Source organism: Capra hircus, chromosome 4 (assembly GCF_001704415.2).
Source record: "Capra hircus breed San Clemente chromosome 4, ASM170441v1, whole genome shotgun sequence".
NCBI lineage: Eukaryota > Metazoa > Chordata > Mammalia > Artiodactyla > Bovidae > Capra > Capra hircus.
In genome coordinates, this window is record NC_030811.1 from 39,177,265 (window position 1) to 39,200,396 (window position 23,132).

Here is a 23,132-nt window from a genome sequence, read left to right on the forward strand (position 1 = left end):
GTGTCATCTGCATATCTGAAGTTATTGGTATTTCTCCTGGCAATCTTGATTCCAGCTTGTGCTTCATCCAGCCCAGCGTTTCTCATGATGTACTCTGCATATAAGTTAAATAAGCAGAGTGACAATATACAGCCTTGATGTACTCCTTTTCCTATTTGGAACCAGTCTGTTGTTCCATGTCCAATTCTGTTGCTTCCTGACCTGTGTACAGGTTTCTCAAGAGGCAGGTCACATGGTCTGGTATTCCCATCTCCTTCAGAATTTTTCAGTTTATTGTGATCCACACAGTCAAAGGCTTTGGCATCGTCATAAAGCAGAAATAGATGTTTTTCTGGAACTCTCTTGCTTTTTCCATGATCCAGCAGATGTTGGCAATTTGATCTCTGGTTCCTCTGCCTTTTCTAAAACCAGCTTGAACATCTGGAAGTTCATGGTTCACATACTGTTAAAGCCTGGCTTGGAGAATTTTGAGTATTACTTTACTAGCATGTGAGATAAGTGCAATTGTGTGTTAGTTTGAGCATTCTTTGGCATTGCCCTTCTTTGGGATTGAAATGAAAACCGACCTTTTCCAGTCCTGTGGCCACTGCTGAGTTTTCCAAATTTGCTGACATAGTGAGTGAAGAACTTTTGCAGCATCATCTTTTAGGATTTGAAATAGCTCCACTGGAATTCCATCACCTCCAGTAGCTTTGTTCGTAGTAATGCTTCGGAAGGCCCACTTGACTTCACATTCCAGGATGTCTGACTCTAGGTGGGTGATCACACCATCGTGATTATCTTGGTCATGAAGATCTTTTTTGTGCAGTTCTTCTGTGTATTCTTGCCATCTCTTCTTAATCTCTTCTGTTAGGTACATACAATTTCTGCCCTTCATTGTGCCCATCTTTGTAAGAAATGTTCCCTTGGTATCTCTAATTTTCTTGAAGAGATCTCTAGTCTTTCCCATTCTATGTTTTTCTTCTGTTTCTTTGCACTGATCGCTGAGGATGGTTTTCTCATCTCTCTTTGCTGTTCTTTGGAACTCTGCATTGAGAAGGGTATATCTTTCCTTTTCTCCTTTGCTTTTCACTTCTCTTCTTTTCACAGCTATTTGTAAGGCCTCAGACAGTCATTTTACTTTTTTGCATTTCTTTTTCTTGGGGATGGTCTTTATTCCTGTCTCCTTTACAGTGTCACGATCCTCCATCCATAGTTCATCACGCACTGAGTCTATCAGATCTAGTCCCTTAAATCTGTTTCTCATTTCCACTGTATGGTCATAAGGGATTTGATTTATGTCATACCTCAATGATCTAGTGGTTTTCCCCACTTCCATCACTTTTAGTTTGAATTTGGCAATAAGGAGTTCATGATCTGAGCCACAGCCAGCTCCTGGTCTTGTTTTTGCTGACTGTATAGAGCTTTTCCATCTTTGGCTGCAAAGAATATAATCAATCTTATTTTGGTGTTGACCATCTGGTGATGTCCATGTGTCATTTTTAGTATTTGTTCTTCTGTTGTGGAGTCCTTATAATTTATTTTCTAGTTGTTTCTAATTTGAAGTTCTAATTGTTGCTGGCATGTAAGAAGACTTTTCTTGCATGAAAGTTGTTCAGTCCTGTCCGACTCTTTGCAACCCCGTAGACTATACAGTCCATGAAATTCTCCAGGACAGAATACTGGAGTGGGTAGCCTTTCCCTTCTCCATGGGATCTTCCCAACCCAGGGATCGAACCGAGGTCTTCTGCATTGCAGGCATATTCTGTAGCAGCTGAGCCACAAGGGAAGCCCCTGGACTAATGTTTTTTGTATATAGTTTTTCTAATGTATCTTTTTCTTTTTTAAAATTTCTTTTAGATCTGCAGAGATTGTCATGTTTTCTACCAGTAATCTTGTTTTTGTCACTTACAATATTTGTTTTTAATTTTACTTACTAAGTTCTAGAACAATTAGTAGTAATGAACATTCTTGTCTTGTGTGCAACATCTGGCATTTTACTGTTAAATATGACAGTAATTGTTTCAGGGAAATGCTGTTATAAACTTTTAAGAAAACATCCCAACGTAAGGTTGCTATGAAATCTTTGCTCTAGTTGTTCAATTTTTATTTTTATTTTTTTGCCTTGTCGCATGACTTTCAGGATCCCCAGAGCCCAGATTAAACCTAGGCCCTGCTGTGAAATTGCCTGTTCTAACCACTGGACTGCCAGGGAATTCCCTTTGCTCTGTTTTTCATTAGGAACTGATTGGGAACTTTCTTCCGATGTCTTTTTGGTATATTGATAGCTTTTTTACTTTGAAAGATGTATGAAATTTTATTAGCTTTTTCAGTCTTTGATTGGTAAATTAAACTGCTTGAGTGAGATATGTATAGATAATAGCTTTGGATTTAGTTTGTGCAAGTTTCGTTTAAGAATTTTGAATTTATCATTTGTATCATGTAAGTATGTGCTATGTGCTGTTGTATGTTTTAGCAGTCAGATTAATAAGTTTTTATAAAATTAAGCTGTAGTTTATATAGTTTCACATACTCTGGAGCTGTAAAAAGAATTAAATTTTACATTTATTGAAGACTTACTAGAAGTCATATAAAGCCCAACTGGACCCGGACTAGTTTTGTAATTAAAAGTAACCCTTGTAACATCCTTAAATATTCTTTGATGAACTGTACTGATTTTTTTCAGCTTTTGCCAAGAAACAGTTTGTTCAGTAAGTAAAACAGCTAAGAATTTATTTTGTATTAATCATACCCAGAAATTATGCAGTGTGGAAATTAGCCGTGTTGATTTCATATCATAGTAATTTTCTTTAAGGGAAGAAAGTTGGTTAGATATATCTTTTGGATGTTATTGATACTAGATTCAGAGAGAAGAGAGTAAACATTATTAAATGGCAAAAGTATCAGTTCTTTTAAAGGATTAGTTTTCTCCCCAGCACTTTGTTTTTTAAAAATTTTGAAGCTGTAATAAAATTATAAGAATAAAGTCTTCAATGTATTAATTATTCTTGTTCTTAGGTGCATTTTATCTGGTGTTTGAATATATGGACCATGATCTGATGGGACTGTTGGAATCAGGCTTGGTTCATTTTAATGAAAATCACATAAAGTCATTTATGAGACAGCTCATGGAAGGTCTGGATTATTGTCATAAGAAGAACTTTTTGCATCGAGATATTAAATGTTCAAATATTCTTCTAAACAATAGGTATGATAAAAGTTTGACATATATTTAAAATGAATCTTATATATTATCTACCTTGATGAAATTTAAAAATTAGTTTTTTATTGTTTAAAATATTTTTAACATCAGTATTACAGTTTGGACTACATCTCAAGTTGTGTTAAATATACTTCAATTAATTAACTTCCCATAATAGTTTGTAATATATGTGGGATAAACTTTGTTGACTTGTTGAAATTCCTTCTCAGTCTAAGCAATTTAATAGAATTAAGTGGATCAAACCTCTAAAGAACTTTAGAGTCTCTTTAACCTTATAGGGATTGAGGAGTCACAGGCCTGAGTTTGAATCCACAGAGTAGTTTGAATCAATATTCTAGTATCCTTAAACTATATACTAGTTTAAGTGAACTTGGGAAAACTATTTAATCCCTCCTTTTGTTGTTGTTGCTGAATAACAACTGTCATACCTCAGTGGAGAAGAGAAAGGGAAGGGAAGACTACTGAGCATTATAAGCACCTCCCGGCTCCCAGTACTTAGTTGACCTTGTGTGATAGTCTTCCAAATGATATGAATGGTTCTAACAATATAATTTTAGTTTTAGATTAAAAATGGATTTTAGAATCTTTCTTAATTTGGATCTTTTTTTAAAAAAAGTCACAGTTTTTAAGTGAACTATTTTTGAAGTGTTTATGTACATGTACATACATACCTACATATATATTCAATGTTTATGTTAAATATTTTACTGGTAGCATAACCTGAACTCTGATAATTCTATTGTAATTGCCACTGTTTGTTAAAGTAAGGCATGCCTGATCCTGATTTTGGTCAATAGGAAGTATTCTGTAGAGCATGTAGTCACTTTTAAGAATTGGAAAATTAAATAAATTTAAAATGATATGATTTGGTTTTGTGCATTTTTGGCTGGAATTGAACAGGTAATCTGTATTATTACTAAAGTAATTCAAGTTACTTCACTTTGTTAATTTTTATTGAAGCGTACTTTTCTAAATAGGAACTGGATAATACTGAGAAACTTGTTATATTAGTACTTTTATGTATAATAATATATATAATAATAGTACTGGTGTAATAGTAGCTGAAATTATCCAAAGAAAAGTACTGATTTTTTTGCCTTATATTGTTGTAAGCTTATCTATTTGCCTTTTCCTATAGAGCCTTGGGTACTGCAGTGCAATCAGAGTTACTAGTTAGTTCTAGAAATAGAAGAGAATGTGTACCATCAATTCAGAATAAACTAATACTTTTTGTTTATTTTATCTTACTTCCATCAGAGGACAGATTAAGCTTGCAGATTTTGGACTTGCCCGATTGTATAGCTCAGAAGAAAGGTAAGAATATTTTCAAATGAATATTGTAGACATTAGTGACCAGTTTTAGAAGCTATATTAAGAATACCTTATTGATATTTTATTTTTTTAACAAATGGGAAATTTTCTTTTCATGGTTAAATACATGAAATAATGTTTTATATCATGTTGGATTGACTATTTTATTTATAAGAATTTGTACATTAAATCAATGTAAAAATAAAAGATACTTTTAATATCTCGAGTTAAATATAATTTTCTTTTAAAAGTTTCTTAAATGAGCTTAGGAATATTTTAAAAAGAATTCATGCTTAAATTTCTAATGCATATTTAGACATTAAGATGTTTACAATTTTGTGTTTAGTGAAAAACCTTAGTAAATGCTGTTTATGTTACATGTTAAAGCTTATTTTTCTGTTTTAGTTATTATTTTAAACTTCCTTAAACATTTTTTTAATAGTAGTTATATCTGTAGTTGTGTCTGTTTCTTTTAAGTTCATTAGAACCTTTTACTTAAACAACCTACTTCTTTGTGTGGAGTCTCTCTGGCTAAGGTTGGGATTTGTATCCCATTTAGCTCCAAGGGATGATGGTATTGAAATATGACTTGTTTTACTAGGATTAGTCTCGGAAGAATAATACGGAATTTCAAAATAAAATATTTTCTGAAATAGTGCAGCTTATGTAGATAAACTTTGAATTTAAATGGGTTTAATATCTCCAGTTTAGCCCATTCCTTTCTTGTCAGTGTTGTTTCTTTAAATTGATATATGTTATATATATGTAAATTCTTTATGACAATTCTATAATTACTTAGTGTAATCATAATTGGATATAGTAAAGTGTCAGTTAATTTGGAATTCTTAACAATAGGTATTTATGTTCACTGAATGTTTGCCAGTTTCTGGTTACTTGAAAAAAAATTCTTTTTAAAAATATTTTTTTAGAATTAAAAATTAGTTTATATTTTAATCTTGTAGTGCCTGTGACATAATTCTGAAAATTATTTTTAGAATTTAGTGATTTTTAGATGGTATGTTTGGGATACATTAGAGTTCATTTTAACCTCAGACCATGGTATGGACAGTGTTCCAGTCCCCTATATGTACTTTAGCCCTAGCTTTTCTGCCTTTATTTGTTTTACCTAATTAATATTTAAAGGAAAGGTTGTATGCTTTTGCTTGTTTGCTTAAGTTGTTCTAGAGCTTAACAGCTTCATTTCCATTTGAGAAAACAGACCCAGAAAGGGTTGAGTGACTTGAAATATTCAAAAGTATTGGTTAATATCATCTAGAGTATGTAGCTTGAAGTTTCCAACTTCCACTTATTTATTCTTTCCATGCTATATAATAATGCCTCTTGATAGAATTTGAAGGAAAGAAATATATAGGTTCATGCTGCTGCTGCTGTTGTTTCAGTCGTGTCCGACTCTGTACGACCCCATAGACGGCAGCCCATTAGGCTCCCCCATCCCTGGGATTCTCCAGGCAAGCACTGGAGTGGGTTGCTATTTCCTTCTCCAGTGCATGAAAGTGAAAAGTGAAAGTGAAGTCACTCAGTCGTGTCTGACTCTTAGCATAGGTTCATAAGTGTATTTAATCCAAAACTTCGCTTGCATAGCTGGTTCACTGAGATTTCATTGTAGTTTGGTTATCCTTTCTTAATACAAGTATATGTCTCTCGTACTTTGACTATAAATCCTATTCCTCTTGTTTTCATGTTAGGTTTCAGTGGAGATGGAGAACAGCTAAATTACCATTTTCCATCTGATGATTCTTTTTATGCAGATATTTGTCCACATGGAATAAGTATGTTCCAGAAAACCTAGAGAGCCAAATTTTATGTCTGAATCCTCTCTCCCATTGAATTTTTTTTTTAATGGAATGTTGGGTTTCAGTGGAGTGTCAGGGGTTTGGCATGTTAACTGAGACTTGGTCCTCATTGTCTTGCTGAATGGAAAATTTAAAATCCCTTAACTTTGCATCTTCAGGTAATGTATACTGAAATTTTCTCCTTATTCAAATTTGCAAGTTAAAAACTTGGTGTATCATTTTGTTTTACAAGCAAATATCCTATCCTTCAAGGTTATGCAGTTTTAAAAAACTACTTTTTTCAGATTCAAATAATTCTGATTTCTTTAAAATCAGTAAATAAGTAGGCTTAACTTAATGGAATGACTTTAAACATATTATTCTAGTAAATTTTAATAATACTGAAATTCACTGCCTTTAGCAGATTCGCTGTAGTATCCCAAATTCTCTAGATATTCCTTGAAATATACAGCAAATGATTTTCATCCATATTTCTTTGTTATTAGAACCAGAAAGAAACCATAATACCCCGATCTAAATATTAAGATAACTTTGAAAAGCTTTCTGAGTATAATTAGCTATTACAGATAGGATGAAGTATTCAAGAAATTATCCTAGGGTTTTTTGTTTTAAAATAGAGCAAATTTCAGCTTATCACTGTTATTTGATTTGGTATGTCTTTTTTTGAGTGAGAAAACCTAGACAGAGCTACAGCTAGTCCGTGTAGGAATTGAACATGAAGTAGAGGGTGACCAGTATGAATCTATTCTGTCCTGTGTGCTACAATAGAAAGAAGGTGAACCACTGGGCTAAAACTAGGGGGAAAATAATTCCCTTAAAGCTGTAGAATCATTTTCTCACTTTGAACATCAGTATTAATGCTTTGCCTTATTTGGCTTTGGGGAAAAAAAAGAACTTGAGAATTGGAGTTTTTGCCCCATTTTTTCATATCTGTTCAGTTTTTTAGTAGCTTGTTTAGGTCCAACTTTTCCCAAGACTTTGAGCCACAATGATAAACCCTCTTTCTGAGTGTTTATTTTACTAGGTCTTGGCCCCAGTGCTTTTCCAAGTAATGGGGTATCTTTTTCTCTTTATGTGATTGACTCATATGAAGAAAAATATCTAGTTTGTATATAAGTTGAAATTAATTTCACTTTTAGATAAGAAACTATAGCTTAGAACATTTACTTCTTCAATGCTAAGAACTCAAAATCCTTAGGCCTAAATCAGGAAACTTTGGCTCTAGGCCTGGCATTGCTATTTTACCAGTTATGGAATATTGAACAAGTCAGTTAATCTCTCTGTATTTCATTATTCTCAACTTTTAAGATAAAGAATTTCAAATACCTAAGATATTTATAGTTTATTGAAAAACATGTATTATTTCTTGGTTCTGAAAGTTAACATGAATAAAAGATTTGTAAACATTTGAAGACAATATCGCCATCTAGAGGCTTTTCATAAGATTGCCATTAAAGCCCAAACTAAATTTTCCCAAACCTATGTAGGGTATGAATGGGAGAGCCACCTGTTGCTGCTTGTCCAGGTTCTAGATGAAATTATATTCAGAATTAATTGCCTCCTTAGGGCTGGCTTTTTCTGTTCTTGTCTTTTCACTAGAGCTAGAATTATAATTATTTAAAAACAGGTATCATTATTTTAAACTTTTGTGTTTTATATGCTTTAAAACATAAAACACTTTCATGGTAACTGCTTGATTAATTCTGATCCTTGAATATGTTGTATTAATTATATTAAGATTAGTTGTTGGCCCTTCAAATGTTATATTTTATTTTTGCCAAATAAATATACTCATTTAGTCTTCCAGCAAGTTGTGTGATACTTCCATTTCTGAATCTCCCTTAAAGCACCTTATCTATCTAATAATATTTTGATAGCATCAGATATTTAAAATTACCTGTGATTTACCATGAAAATTATTTATAAGTCTGATGGCTTTACAATTTATTACCTTATTAGCCACATTAAAGTAGAAGCTTTGAAAAATAACTGGTGGTGGTGTCACTTCCCTAGTGGACTAAAGAAATAGTTTCTGCTTTTTTTTTTTTCCCCAAAAAAAACTGTTAATGAGACTTATTTGCAGAAGATACTCAGTAGAAGTTGAAAATCAGAATATTCAATGTTGAGACCATTATTTCTGGATTTTTACAAAGTTAGTTTCTAGCCATCTAAGAGTAACAGCTTGTTAGAGTTACTGTTTTTTGTTTTCTAATTTAATGTCTGAGGGATTTTATGTGTGTCTGTCTGCTGGGTTATGGAATTTATTGCTTGGAATTTAATTGTGGGAATAAATTGGAATAAAAATTCTTTTTTTATTTTTAGGGGTGTTTTAAAGTATTAATTTATTCTGTAACACTAAGAACCTCAGTGTATATTTTTCAGTGATATTTCTTTTTTAGTAGGGGTGAATTTGTTTTTTTTCTGTGTGTGTGTGAGAAGACTGGGTAGACATGTCAGTACCACAATTTTTTTAGTCCATGAAGCAAAAAAAAAAAAAAAAAAAAGTCAGATGTATGATGTCACTTCAGTTTGTGTTTTCTCTTTGTGATCTAAGCAAAACCATCTTTAAGATGTTGACTGTGAGTAGCCAAACCAGTAGACCAAGTTCTAAATGTTTAGTTTTGAGGACTCTGGATTTTCATTTATTTGTGTAACTTTGGATGATCTATTTTCATTATTACATCAGTACTTTAGCTTTCTTGGAATTTAAATGTCCTAGTTTCAAAACAGTTTCAGTGTCTTATACTTTTGTTTTTACATTTGTAAACACAATATCCTAATCATACCATGAAATATTCCCTTGATAACACTATAAATGATTACTAAATTGGGTAATTCAAGATTGGCCTTATTCTCTGCTAATTCCACCTACCTTTGAGTTTTCTTTTTTTTAGAGTCCTGTCTGCATACTTTCTCTATGTTTGCTTTTTCCTCATTAAGCACTAAGATAAAACTGAGGCATGACACAATTTTGTGAAAGTTTTGCGTAAATTATCATGAGTTTTTCTCTGACTTTAATAAAACAATAGTTTTTGTTGTCTCTGGTCAGTATTAACTTTAAAAATAGATTTAAAAAACTTACTTGCAATGTTTATTACAACATTTGAAATATAATTAAAACACCCCTGTCTTTTTTAAAGTTCTTTTGCAGTCCTGTTCTTTCCTTGGCTCTATCTTCTAGCTCTAGAAATGAGCATTTGCTCAGCCTTCTTAGGGAAATGATAGTCGAGTGTAGTCAGAGCAAGAACCAAGTAATTTTACAGGTCTCGTGTGGATATTCTCCTGGAGACAGCAGTGTGTATTGCATTAAACATCGGCATTTTATTTTATATTATCACTTTGGCTGCACTTTGGAAAGTAAATTGACCTTGTAAGCCTGCATGCAAGGGCAATCAGTTATAAAGCTATTGAATAAACCTCAGTAGGATAATCATAGCTAAACTAGGCAATGGGCATAGCTGTTGTAAAGATGGAGATTAATTTCATCATAAGATACAGAATTGTTAGAATTTGATGGTTGACATGTTGGTAGACATATTCCTGCCTTTACCCCTATGGTAAGATTTCTGCTTAAGGAACTGAATAAATGACTTACTAATTAGGATAAACTAAATTTATAACAAAGAGAACCTCAAAATTCAGTGGCTTAAAGAATAAGAAGTTTGTGTTTCTCACTCAGTAATCTGGAATAGTTGTTACTTTACCTTGATGCAAAATTGAGAGTATTTTACCATACTATTAGATGAAGTGTTGACTCTGCTTCACGCAGTCATTTAAGGATCCAGATTGGAAGATTTGCTGTCTGTCTTCACATGCCTTCCAAGTCTGTCACCATGTCTGTCAGCTTGAATCTAGAAAAGAGAAAGGAGTGGTGTTGTGAGCCAAGCTAGAAATGGTACCTGTGTTCACTTTCCTTTGGCAAGAACTTGGGCACAAGGCCATACTTAACTGGAGTGAGGATGGGAGATGTAGTGTAGGTGGGCAGCTCCTATCAAGAAAGGAAGAACAGATTTTAGGAAACAGCTTTGTAGTCTCTGCCATAAACTGTGATGCTGTTTGCTGAGACAGGAAATGGGAAGCAGGTTTGCAAGATAATAAATTTCCTTATAAGTTAAGACATAGGTATTTATAGGACTTCTAAATTTACATGTGTAATAATGTACAAGTGATCCTAAGATGACAGCAATTGGAAAAAAAATTACTTACATTTTTCTGTAGCAATCTTATGATACAGAAATTTATTTTTCTAAGAAAATATCAAAAGGAGGAAAGTGGGATAAAATTAGAAGGGAATGGGAAAAAGGCATGAAGAAAAGATTGTGTTTATTGTTATATATTGATAGTTATGGCATAAATCAGTTGATTAAGAATATTAATAAGTACTTACTATATTCCAAACACTACCCAGGTAATACCTGTTGGCTACGTATTAAGAGATATAAAAGATTGACCAAGTCCCTGGTCTCATTTACACGGTCATGAAAGAAGGTAGACCATGAACCTATTGGGTAGAAGAAAGAATTTAAAGTACTAAATACTAAAAAGCAAATAAAATAGTTTCTGAAGGGTCATTGTGAGCATGGCGGGGGCAGGGGGGTGCTAGGGTAATTTTAGCTAAAACAGTAGGATAGAACTCTTTGTGAAGTAAAAATGACTAAGACCTGAGTGATGAGAAGAGAATAACTTAATGAAGATCTAGGCAGATAACATTCCAAATAGAAGGAACTCAGCAACTGCAAGGCCTGGAAACAGACTTGCAAAGTTAAGGGGCCAAGATGTTTCCCAGTGTAACAGGTGCTGCAGATTACAGTCTTAACACCAGAGGTAAAGTTTAAATTTTATTTAATTACTGTGGGAAATCACTGGACAGTTTAAGCAGCTGACTGATACGACCCGGTTTTATGCTTAAAAACCATAAAAATGGGGGAAGAAGGCTAGAAATGGAGGCAGGGAAACTAGTTAAGAGACTTGTAGGAGTACCAGAGAAAAGATAACAGTGACTTGTACTCAAAGTGAGCAGTGACTCAGATTTCCTTGTAATTGTGGAAAATGGTTGTAGGATCTCTTCGGTTATAGAGTTGACAGAGTTGTTGATAGATTAGATATGAGATTTGAAGGAAAAGAGAATCAAAGATGACTCCTGGGTTTTTGACTTCAGAACTAGGGTTGGTATTAAATATGTCCCAGATTTCTTTTGTAATTTTGGTAGGTGTCTATGTAGTAGATTCTGAAGGATACATGACATTTGGTCATACAGTGAATTTACTTAGCTGAACTCTTCCCATGTTTTCCTCATATAAGTTCTGCTCTAAAAGAATTAAGTGTAGACTTCATGTATTGTTGGAAAAGTGAAGTATTTTTGAGCTTATTTAGTTATTTCCCTTTATGTGATTCTTTTTTCATTTCTTAAGAGGATCTTTAACAAAGTTATCAACTATGGTTTGTGAATTTTACTTTGGATTATCCAGAATTTCTAAATACATCATGGGCCTAAAATCTTGCTCTGATCATCTGCCTTGCCTTTTACCTGTTTAGACCAGACAGAAAACCGAGCTGCCTGCCTGCCTGGGGATGCACCATTAAGGCAGTGCTTGCTTTGTTCGAAGTACAGTGCTGCTTGTGGGGCAGTAGGGTAGGGAAGACCATAACCACATCACAAGGTCCCTAAGGCCCCCAGTCTTAAAGGCAGTGTTGGAATCTACTACTGATAATCTTTGATCTCTGTTCTGTTGATACTTAATTGAATGTAAAGAGAAATGCCTGAATGGTACTTTGTTTTATAAAGTGTATACATCAGTTTGAATATTTACTTCATAAAGAAAGTATTTTCACAATATAGATTATACTAGTGTTTTAAAATAGAACTTTCTGTGTCAGATTTACAGTTAAATGTTTCCAGTATTTACATAGTTTTAATTTTTCTTCTGATAGAAACTAAGCATTTGGATATATTTGGAAAAGCTGCTAATTGGTATACATTAAATTCTTTTGCTGTGTACCTGGAAGTATATTCCACTAGTCTCTGTTAATCATTTTTGAAAATGTACTAAATATTTTCACTTCTGAATTTGATGAGTTAATAAAAAAGTGAACTAGTCTAATTTTAACTGCTAAAGATGACTGTTTCTGAATGTTGCATAGAACTTGTTATATAGTATTGTTAAAAAGCAAAATTCAACTGAGTAAATTTGAAGATCTAGTTGGCTTATTAAGCACTTCATGAATCAGGCAGCATCCCATCTAGCAAGTAGAAAGGAGCTCCAAAAATCTGTACAAAATGGAAGATTTTTAAAGGCAGAGGGGGCAGGGACAAGGAAGTTACACTAGCAGAAAGCAGATTGGTTGTAGCAAGGTTGTTTTCCTTTAAGGGATGGTGGGGGTGTCTGTGTGACAGATTACCTCACTAGTGCTGACCAGGAAATTCCAGACTGATTGATTAAGATGAAGTTTCTGGGATGGCTTGAATCTGCAATTAGGTTAGATATTAAGTCTTGGTTTGCTGTTGTGGGGCTTACACAAGTAGCAGATCCATTTTGGATCTGTTGTTTCTTTTTAAACTATGTAAAATAATCTTTCATTTAAATATGAACTTTACTAATCTTAATTTGTATAATCTTTCCACATATTTCACCCTTTAAAAAAAATATATATTTAAAAACATTTCTAAACATAAAAAGATTAAAAGTTAACTATTTACTTGACCATTTTAATTAATTTAAACTTTTTTCTTGAGACTGGTTGTACCTTAGTAATAAGACCACAGGTTTCATATGCTCACAGACCCTTGAAATGTTTTAGAAAACTACTTACCATATTTTTCTAATACTTTGCCTCCCCTCTGCCACCAGCTAATTCTTATATATCATCTAAAGTTGGGGCCATATACATTAAAAGTTCTTCCCTATGTCTTAGCACTGTTCTGGGCTTAGTTTGTGGGGTTCATAATAAAGAATGGTCTCTGAGGCCTTTTGACTTTCTTGGAACATAGAGAAAACAAAATAGTTCAATACAATGGTAAGTATTGTGTAAGTTTAAGAATATGAAAATAAATCTCTCTTTAAAAATAAATCTGTTGTTAAAAAGAGATTAGACCTCATGGAGACGGATCTTTCACTGTGTTTTAAAGGAGGTATAGGTTTGAGTGAGAGTAAAATGGGAAGGCACTTCAAATTTAAAGAGGTAGGACATCAAGAGGTGAACATATTTTTAAATGGTTAAATCCAGCTTAATTAGAATAGCTAGAGTATAAGAAACTTCCTCATTATGTGAAGTGATGCTAGTAAAAACAAGCAAAAATCACTAAGGAAAGTAATTTAGTAATGTTAGAAAAATCTAATGCTTGTTGGCTGTTGAAAACCAACTATCTTCTCTGTTTTCACAAGGTCAAGTATTCTTTTTTCCTGGATTTGGTACACTATTACTATAGTCCTAACTGTGGTAATGCTGTGATGTCTAGATCAATGCCTTATAGTATAAGTGTTTAAATTATTTGGAGAAATTTGGCTGTGTGGAAGCAGGCTGCTTGGAACTTCAGGCCTACAGTTGGCAAGAGGGAATTGCTTTGTAAATTATATGCTCCTTTTTATCCTTTCCCAAACTGGTCCAAGTTTAAGCCAACCTCAGGTGGCCTGGCTTGGAATACAGCCGTTCTGGGGAATTTCCTGATATAGCTTTATGTCCTTGTGATTTGGAGAATATCTGGAAAGAAAGAAAGAGTTTAGAATTGATCTAAAGACGTATGTGATATATGTCTATGTGTATGACGACACATATATATGTCTTTATTGTTAGAAGATGATAAAGTCTCTCACCTATTGCCAGTGGTTCTTCACAGAATAAACCTGAATTGGAGAGAGAACACAGCCCTGCCTATCAACATAAAATTGTATTAAGTATTTACTGAGTATTGTCCCGGGTATTAGAACAAGACCCAGTTTCCCCTGCAGTCAGTCTCTCCCATCAGGAAGCTTCCATAAGCCTCTTATTCTTATCCATCAGAGGGCAGACAATAAAAATCAAAATCACAGAAAACTAACTAAACTGATCTTATGGACCACAGCCTTGTCTAACTCAATGAAACTATGTACAGTGCTGTGTAGGGCCACCCAAGACGGATGGGTCATAGCAGAGACTTCTCACAAAATGTGGTTCACTGGAGAAGGGAATGGCAAACCAGTTCAGTATTCTTGCCTTGAGAACCCCATGAACAGTATGAAAAGGCAAAAAGATATGACACTGAAAGATGAAGAGCCCCAGGTCAGTAGGTGCCCAGTAAGCTACTGGAGAAAAGTGGAGAAATGACTCAGAAAGAATGAAGAAGTAGAGCCAAAGCAAAAACAGCACCCAATTGTGGATGTGACTGGTGATGGAAGTAAAGTCCAATGCTGTAAAGAACAGTATTGCATAGGAACCTGGAACGTTAGGTCCATGAATCAAGGTAAATTGGGAAGTGGTCAAACAGCAGATGGCAAGACTGAACATCTACATTTTAGGAATCAGTGAACTAAAATGGACTGGAGTGGGCAAATTTAATTCAGATAACCATTATATCTACTACTGTAGGCAAGAATCTCTTGGAATAAATGGAGGAGCCCTCATAGTCAACAAGAGTCTGAAATGCAGTACTTGGGTGCAGTCTCAAAAATGACAGAATGATCTCTGTTTCCAAGCAAGCCATTCAGTGTCACAGTAATCCAAGTATATGCCCCAACCACTAATGCCAAAGAAGCTGAAGCTGAACGGTTTATGAAGACCTATAAGACCTTCTAGAACTAACACCCAAAAAAGATGTTTTTTTCATCGTAGGGGACTGGAATGCAAAAGTAGGAAGTCAAGAGATACCTGGAGTAACAGGCAGGTTTAGCCTTGGAGTGCAAAATGAAACAGGGCAAAGGCTAACAGAGTTTTGCCAAGAGAATGCACTGGTCATAGGAAAACACCCCTTACCGACAATACAAGAGAGAACTCTACACATGCACATCAGCAGATTGTCAGTACAGAAATCAGATTGATTATATTCTTTGCAGCCGAAGATGGAGAAGCTCTGTACAGTCAGCAAAAACAAGAGCAGGAGCTGACTGTGGCTGAGATCATGAACTCCTTATTGCCAAATTCATAACATGAATTGAAGAAAGTAGGGAAAACCATTAGACCATTCAGGTATAACCTAAATCAAATCCCTTACCATTATACAGTGGAAGTAACAGATAGATTCAAGGGATTAGATTTGATAGACAGAGTGCCTGAAGAACTAAGGATGGAGGTTCATGACATTGTACAGGAGGCAGTGATCAAGACCATCCCCAAGAAAAAGAAATGCAAAATGGCAAAATGGTTGTCTGAGGAGGCCTTGCAAATAGCTGTGAAAAGAAGAGATGCTAAAGGCAACGGAGAAAAGGAAAGACATACCCATCTGAATGCAGAGTTCCAAAGAATAGCAAGGAGAGATAAGAAAGCCTTCCTCAGTGATCAGTGCAATGAAATAGAGGAAAACAATAGAATGGGAAAGATTAGATATCTCTTCAAGAAAATTAGAGATCTCAAGGGAACGTTTCTTGCAAAGATGAGCACAGTAGAGGACAGAAATTGTATGGACCTAACAGAAGCAGAAGAGATTAAGAAGAGGTGGCAGGAATACACAGAAATGACCCAGATAACCACGATGGTGTGATCACTCACCTAGAACAGGATATCCTGGAGTGTGAAGTCAAGGGGGCCTTAGGAAGCATCACTACAAACAAAGCTAGTGGAGGTGATAGAATTCCAGTTGAGCTATTTCAATAACTAAAGAATGATGCTATGAAAGGGCTGCACTCAATATGCCAGCAAATTTGGAAAACTCAGCAGTGGCTGCAGGACTGAAAAAGGCAGTGCCAAAGAATGTTCAAACTACTGCACGATGACACACATTTCACGCACTAGTGAAGTAATGCTTAAAATTCTCCAAGCCAGGCTTCAGCAGTACATGAACCATAACTTCCAGATGTTCAAACGATTTAGAAAAGGCAGAGGAACCAGAGATCTAATTGCGAATATCCATTGGATCACAGAAAAAGCAAGAGAGTTCCAGAAAAACATCTACTTCTGCTTTACTTGACTATGCCAAAGCCTTTGACTGTGTGGATCACAACAAACTATGGAAAATTCTTACAGAGTTGGGAATACCAGAACACCTAACCTACCTCCTGAGAAATCTGTATACAGGTCAAGAAGCACCAGTTAAAACCGGACAGGGAATAACAGACTGGTTGCGAATGGGGAAAGAATTACGTCAAGGCTGTGTATTGTCCCGTGTTTATTTAAATTATACATAGAGTACATCATGTGAAATGCTGGGCTAGATGAAGCAACAAGCTGGAATCAAGATTGCTGGGAGAAATATCAATAACCTCAGATAACGTAGATGACACCACCCTTAATGGCAGAAAGCAAAGAGGATCTAAAAAGCCTCTTGATGAAAGTGAAAGAGGAGAGTGAAAAAGTTGGGTTAAAAATCCGCATTAAAAAAGCTAAGATCACGGCATCTGGTGCTATCACTTCATGGCAAATAGATGGGGAAACAATGGATGCAGTGAGAGACTTCATTTTTGGGGCTCCAAAAATCACTGCAGATGGTGACTACAGCCATGAAATTTTAAAAGACGCTTGTTTCTTGGTAGAAAATCTATGAGAAATACCCTAGACAGCATATTATAAAGCAGAGCCATTGCTTTGTTAGCAATGGTCCATCCAGTCAAAGCTATAGTTTTTCTAGTAGTCATGTATGGATGTATGAGTTGGATCATAAACAAAGCTGAGTGCCGAAGAATTGATGCTTTTGAATTGTGGTGTTGGAGAAGGCTCTTGACTGCAAGGAGATCCAACCAGTCCATCGTAAAGGAAATCAGTCCTGAACATTCATTGGAAGGACTGATGCTGAAGCTGAAACTCCAGTACTTTGGCCACTTGATGTGAAGTACTGACTCATTTGAAAAGACCCTGATGCTGGGAAAGATTGAAGGCAGGAGGAGAAGGGGATGACAGAGGATGAGACGGTTGGATGGCATCACCGACTCAATGGACGTGAGTTTGAGCAAACTCCAGGAGTTAGTGAAGGACAGGGAAGCTTAGCGTAGTCGATGGGGTCACAGAGAGTCGGACACGACTGACCAACTGATCTGAACTCAACTATAGTTTACCTTTCTGTACTTTCTATGCACATACCAAAATGGGTTAAAATAAATAAAATATTGTCAATGGAAAGTATGCCCAGTTGAAAACTTTTGTTAGGTGGTTAACAGTTTAAACTGTATCTTGCCACACATTAATAATTTGCCAGATTTGATGAAGATCAATCTGCCGAAAGTTATGTTAACCTATAGATCTTTCTTTGGCCATATTACAGTTAAAACATGATTTTTTTTAATACTTAACTGAAATTTTCAGTTAATTACATTGCTTTCGGATCTATTTTATGATCCTGTGTTAGATGGCATGGCATGTATGCAGGCAGATGAAAGTGGTTTTAGTTAGGATTGTAGGATGGTTTTGATTGGCCAGATAATATTTCTTAAGAGAATTTCAGGGACTTCCCTGGTAGTTCAGTGGTAAAGAATCCACCTCTTAATGTAGGAGTGGCAGGCTTGATCCCTGGGAAATGACTGAGAAGATTCCCTGGAGAAGGAAATGGCAACTCCAGTGTTCTTGCCTGGAGAATTCCACGGACAGAGGAGCCTGGCCGTCTCCAGTCCATGGGGTTGCAAGAGCTGGACACAAGTTAATGAGTAAACAGCAGCACCAACAAAGAGAATTTCTCTTATTCTAACACATATTAACTCTAAAGATTGCTTTCTCTGTTTTTTAGTCGGCCATATACAAACAAAGTCATCACTTTATGGTACCGTCCACCTGAACTGCTGCTGGGAGAAGAAAGGTATACACCAGCTATCGATGTGTGGAGCTGTGGGTAAGATGGGTTTCCTGAATAATTAATTTGAAACTTTTGATAATTAAGTGAAATCGTACCTTTTGGTAATCATGGTTGTTTTTTCCTGTTAGATGTATCCTTGGTGAACTCTTCACTAAAAAACCTATATTTCAAGCAAATCAGGAGCTTGCACAACTAGAATTAATAAGGTAAGCTTGTGATTGTAATATCCGTAGGAAATTAAAAAATTTTCAGGCTGGTGTTTCTAGGCGAACATCACGTTTCTGTTTAAAGATAAATGAGTGCTGAAAGGAGGAGAAACTATGTTACAGGCGCTCTGATGATTGTTCTAGTAAAATTAAGGATCTTAAAGTCCATAAATGTTTTGTGATTAAATTAACATGTTCGAGGCCCTAAAAATAAGACTGGGAAGGAGGAGTAAATATGAAGGAGGAGAGAATGAATGGTAGATTCTGTTTTTCAGAGTGTGGCGTATGGAAGAATTAACGTTTGGGGATATTAGAAATACTCTTTTATATACGTATATGCATACATGTTTATATGTATCTGTATATGTATGCACACACTGAAATACATCCATGTACTCACTAGCATATGTCTTCATTATTTGAAGCCTATTGTAGGACCTTGGTCATAGGGTAATCATCTTTCTCTTCATCTAATATTTTAAATAAATTTTTTTTAAAAAAAACAGCTTTGGTTTTCTTATTTATAGTAATATTAATTCACAGCTTGTAAGATTTGCATGAGTGCTTGAAAATAATGGCTGAGAATTTTTAGGACAGATTAGTATAAGACACAAAAATACCCGTATTCTGTCAGCTTTCCCTTTAGCAGACTTATTGGACTAATTGGTGCTCTCCATTCCATCTGTAAATACCACTAGCTTGATAACATAGCACACTGAATATTTGCAGTTGGTAGATTATCACTCTCTTCTTAAGACTATGTATTTATTCTAGCAGTTGAAGAGTATGATAACCAAGAGGGAGCTGTTCCAATTTTGTATACAAATATTCTATTATTGTACATATGTTGCTCAATTATGAACAGATGTGCTTTGCAAAGACTTAACAACATTGCTATTAAATTATTTAGGTGTGTGCAGGGTACTATAAGAAAGAAAAGTCATACAAATTTAGAATAATTTAATAATCAAATTGCTTGGAATCCTTGATGATATGTTATGGCTATGGTTTGTGCAAGAAAGCTAATGTAGAACCCCATTCAGTGAATCCTGTCTTGAAAGAGAAGGCCATGGCTCTGTGTCAGAACATTGGGAAATATACATTTACATGTTTTTAGTTAAAATAAAATGTTTAAATCATGTATCTGTGTACCTTTCTTTTTCTTTTGGCAATGATTTCTTCTAACCCAGTTTTTTCTATTAGCCAAATATTGTTCCTAATTGGATTGCATACTAGGCTTCTGTCAATGATGTTGCTATTTATTTAGTTTATACATGATACAAATATTGTTGTAAGAATTCACCTGAATTACTTCAGTTGTGTCTTGTCTTTATAATTGAGAAAACTGAACTTTATAGAGGTGAAGAATTTGTTCAAAGTTGTAAAACTAAACTAGCAAGTGGCAAAATTGAGATTTGAATCTAAGTAGTTTTATCTTATAAACTATTCATTCTCTATTCTATGTGGGAAATAAAACTTCCTGGAGCTTTTAGTTACTATGACACAAACACTAAAACTTAATGAAGAAGGTCTGAGTAATTTCTACAGGACATTAATATGAAAATTCTAAAAGAACTGATTAGCCTGTGGTATCTAATGTTTTATTAAAAATTACGGAGTCAAGTAGGGTCATCCTAAAAATACAAGAATGTTTTATCTTTAGGTATTCCTTTATTATAATTCATCATTTTAACGACAAAAAACAATATGTTCATCTTGATAGCTGTTGAATAGGCATTTGCTGAAATTATAAACTCCTAATTAAGTAAGTATAGAGGCATATTTCTTTACTGTGATAAAAATATGTATCACAAATTGAATAAATCATGTTTAGTGGTAAAATACTAGAAGCAAAGATAAGAATGAGAAAAAGTTAACTTGTGGTATCATTATTTTAAGAGTGTTTTAGAGGCACGGATAAGTTAACTGGTAGTATTAGAAAAGTGAAATCAATAGAGGTATATATACTAATACATATATTCTGAAAGAAATAGCTTAAAAGAAATTTCAGAGGACGTTTTTTGAACACTGATTGATTTTATCTGGAGGGATGAACCTGAAAGTAACCAGGAAAATTTTTTTAAAGAGGGACAATTTGACATATCATATGTTAAAACCAAATTTTAGTAACTAAAACTATTTTGTGCTGACACAAGATACCATAGATGAATCAGTGGAATTATATGGTAAATTCAGAAGTAAAGAAAGTTCATATGGACCTTAAAATAAAATACAGAGTACATTTCAAATCAAGGAGTTAATTGAACAGTATTTATTGAGTGCTGATTATGTACCAGTTAGTAGGTACTGAGGATACAGCAGAGGTTGGAGATTGTATCTCCAGTGCCTAGTTACTGGCACACATCCTTTTCCGCTTTTTTGTTGGGGGGAGACAGAAAAAAAAACAAAGAATATAATGTATCAGGTGGTGATAAGTATAAGGGGGTAGAAAGCGATAGAAGGTAGTGTATATGGTACCAGAGAAAATTTCATGAGGTATCATTTGAGTAGAGATTTGAGTAGACAGAAAAGTCATGATTCTCAGGCATGAGTGTGTTTGGATTATCTTGTGAACGTGTTAAGTCAGTTAATGGGAAACAGAAAGTTCATTCCGTTTACAGTTATTAAAAAGGAGGTAGTAGATCTGGAGATCTTGACATGGAAAAGCAACATTGTCACATGAGAAGATCAGTTTTACCGAAACTGTGATTGGTTTGATCCCATATACAGTAGACAAACATATCAGAAGGGTCTGGATCTGTTAATGGGCTTGTGAGGGGGGTAGGGAGGGGACTATTTTTCTACTTTATGTATTTCAGAATGTCTTTAGGTTTTGGTAAGATATCAAATATTTATATTATGAAAAAGAATGCTTCAAATTTGATTTTATAGCATTAATTATTTTTAAAACATGAAGAAAAGGGGGGCATTTCTGGTAAAAGAGACATGTCTCCTTGATTTGAAGAATATATTGAAAGGGGTGGGCTTTGGAATCATGCAGTCCTTGGCGCTAATGCCATCTCAGCTACTTCCTGCTCTTGTGACTTAGGGTAAGTTCCCTAATGCTGTAAGTTTCTGTCTTCACAAGTAAAACAGGACAAATAATATGTTTAGGATTATACAAATTAAATAAATGTAAGTTTGCTAAGACATAGTCGTCCCCTTACCTTATTTGCATTAATGTTGGACTGTTTCCCCAATCTGAAGCCTCAGGAATGATGAGTTCTAGGGTCTGCATTGAACAAATGCATATAAATGTATTAAGGATGGTAATACTAATCAGAATCTGTCTTAAAAAACTTTACACTGTAGTGGTCAAGTTATTTAAACTTTACCTGATTCCAGAAAATGCTTTAGGCAGATTACAAAAATCTACGATAAGTGGCTTGAATTGAAAAGTAATGGCAAAGAGAGTGAAAAACATAGGTGGGGACAAAAAAGGGATAAATGAGGGCAAAAATGTTTCTACATGAGAGTCACACTTTTAACTCTTAAGTGTTCTGGCAGCCAGTGAAAGAACCTTATATCACACAATGTATATTGCTTAAGGAATAAAAAACTAATCATGGAAGAAAATAGATTTGGAATGAGAAGAATCTACTCTCTCTCCTGCCCTACACATACACAAAGCCTCAGGTCACACAGGTAAAATTTTTAAAACTTTAAAGGCATAGGCTTTGGTTGTTCCAGAATATTGGAAATGAAGGAACGTTTGCATATTTTAAAAAGTGAAGCATGTATACTTTTGTAAATCAGTAGCATAAAAAATTCTGTAGACTTGTACTTCTTAATCTTTTTGGTCTCAGAACTTCTTTACACTGTTAGACATTGTGAAAAATCCCAGGAGCTTGTTTATGTTGATTGTATGTATTGAAATTTAAAACTGAGAATTAAAAATATTTATTAATTCATTTTAAAACAATATGTTAGCATAACATTTTAATTGTAAAAAGTTTATATTTTTCCAAACTAAATGGTGAAATGAGTAAGATTGTTTTTACATTTTTATAAATTTTGCATGTTTGGCTTAATAAACAAGCATAAACGTCTGTGATATGATGTTTTCAGTAGTCTTTTCAGATAATTGTGCATATTCTTCCTTGAAACTGCAGTGAGTGGCAGTTATTATTTTTTTTTAAAGCAAGTTATTTGCAATATTCAGTCTGTAACAGATTTTGTACTCTAATATATTGAAACCCATTTCTGTATCTTACACTCTGAATAGGTCTTTTACCCATGATGATTTTGTAACATTATGTGTGGGTCACTTATTGAGCAGATCTTCTAAACGTAACATTTCATTTTATAGTTCTTGTTATGACACTAATTTCATCAGAAAAGGCTTTAAGTATTTATTTTGAAGCTTTTAAGTTTACAGTGCAGATCTAAGTCTTTTAGTATTCTTGACTTTCTCCTGAAAGCTTGAATTTTATAGTTGACAGCACTGCAGTTGTCTTCCTTGAAGTAACAAGCTGACTTCATTCCTATATTAAGAAAATGTCTGGCAGATACCCAAGTCAATGACCATAGTTTGATAGTTCTTTTTGTAGGTAAAAATGGTGGCTCATGAAAAAAGCAGCAGCTTGCAACTCAGTTATTGTGCAAGTGCTTCTCAAGATAATAGTCACTTTTTTGTGCAGCAGAAGTGCTTTATGAGTATCTTCTCTTTCATTACTAAGAATATTAAAAAG

The 23,132-nt window shown here is 34.4% G+C and overlaps 1 protein-coding gene across 4 annotated transcripts in view; it reads left to right on the plus strand.

The window, feature by feature from the left end:
- The window catches only part of CDK13 (cyclin dependent kinase 13), a 130,712-nt gene that overhangs the window by 87,778 nt on the left and 19,802 nt on the right, over positions 1 to 23,132 (plus strand). For all 4 annotated transcript variants that reach the window (XM_018046992.1, XM_018046994.1, XM_018046993.1 and 1 more), the window contains exons 6-9: positions 2,998 to 3,187; positions 4,460 to 4,516; positions 18,170 to 18,271; positions 18,364 to 18,441. In XM_018046992.1, the coding sequence (XP_017902481.1) occupies positions 2,998 to 3,187; positions 4,460 to 4,516; positions 18,170 to 18,271; positions 18,364 to 18,441 (427 nt within the window). The remainder of the gene's footprint in view (positions 1 to 2,997; positions 3,188 to 4,459; positions 4,517 to 18,169; positions 18,272 to 18,363; positions 18,442 to 23,132) is intronic.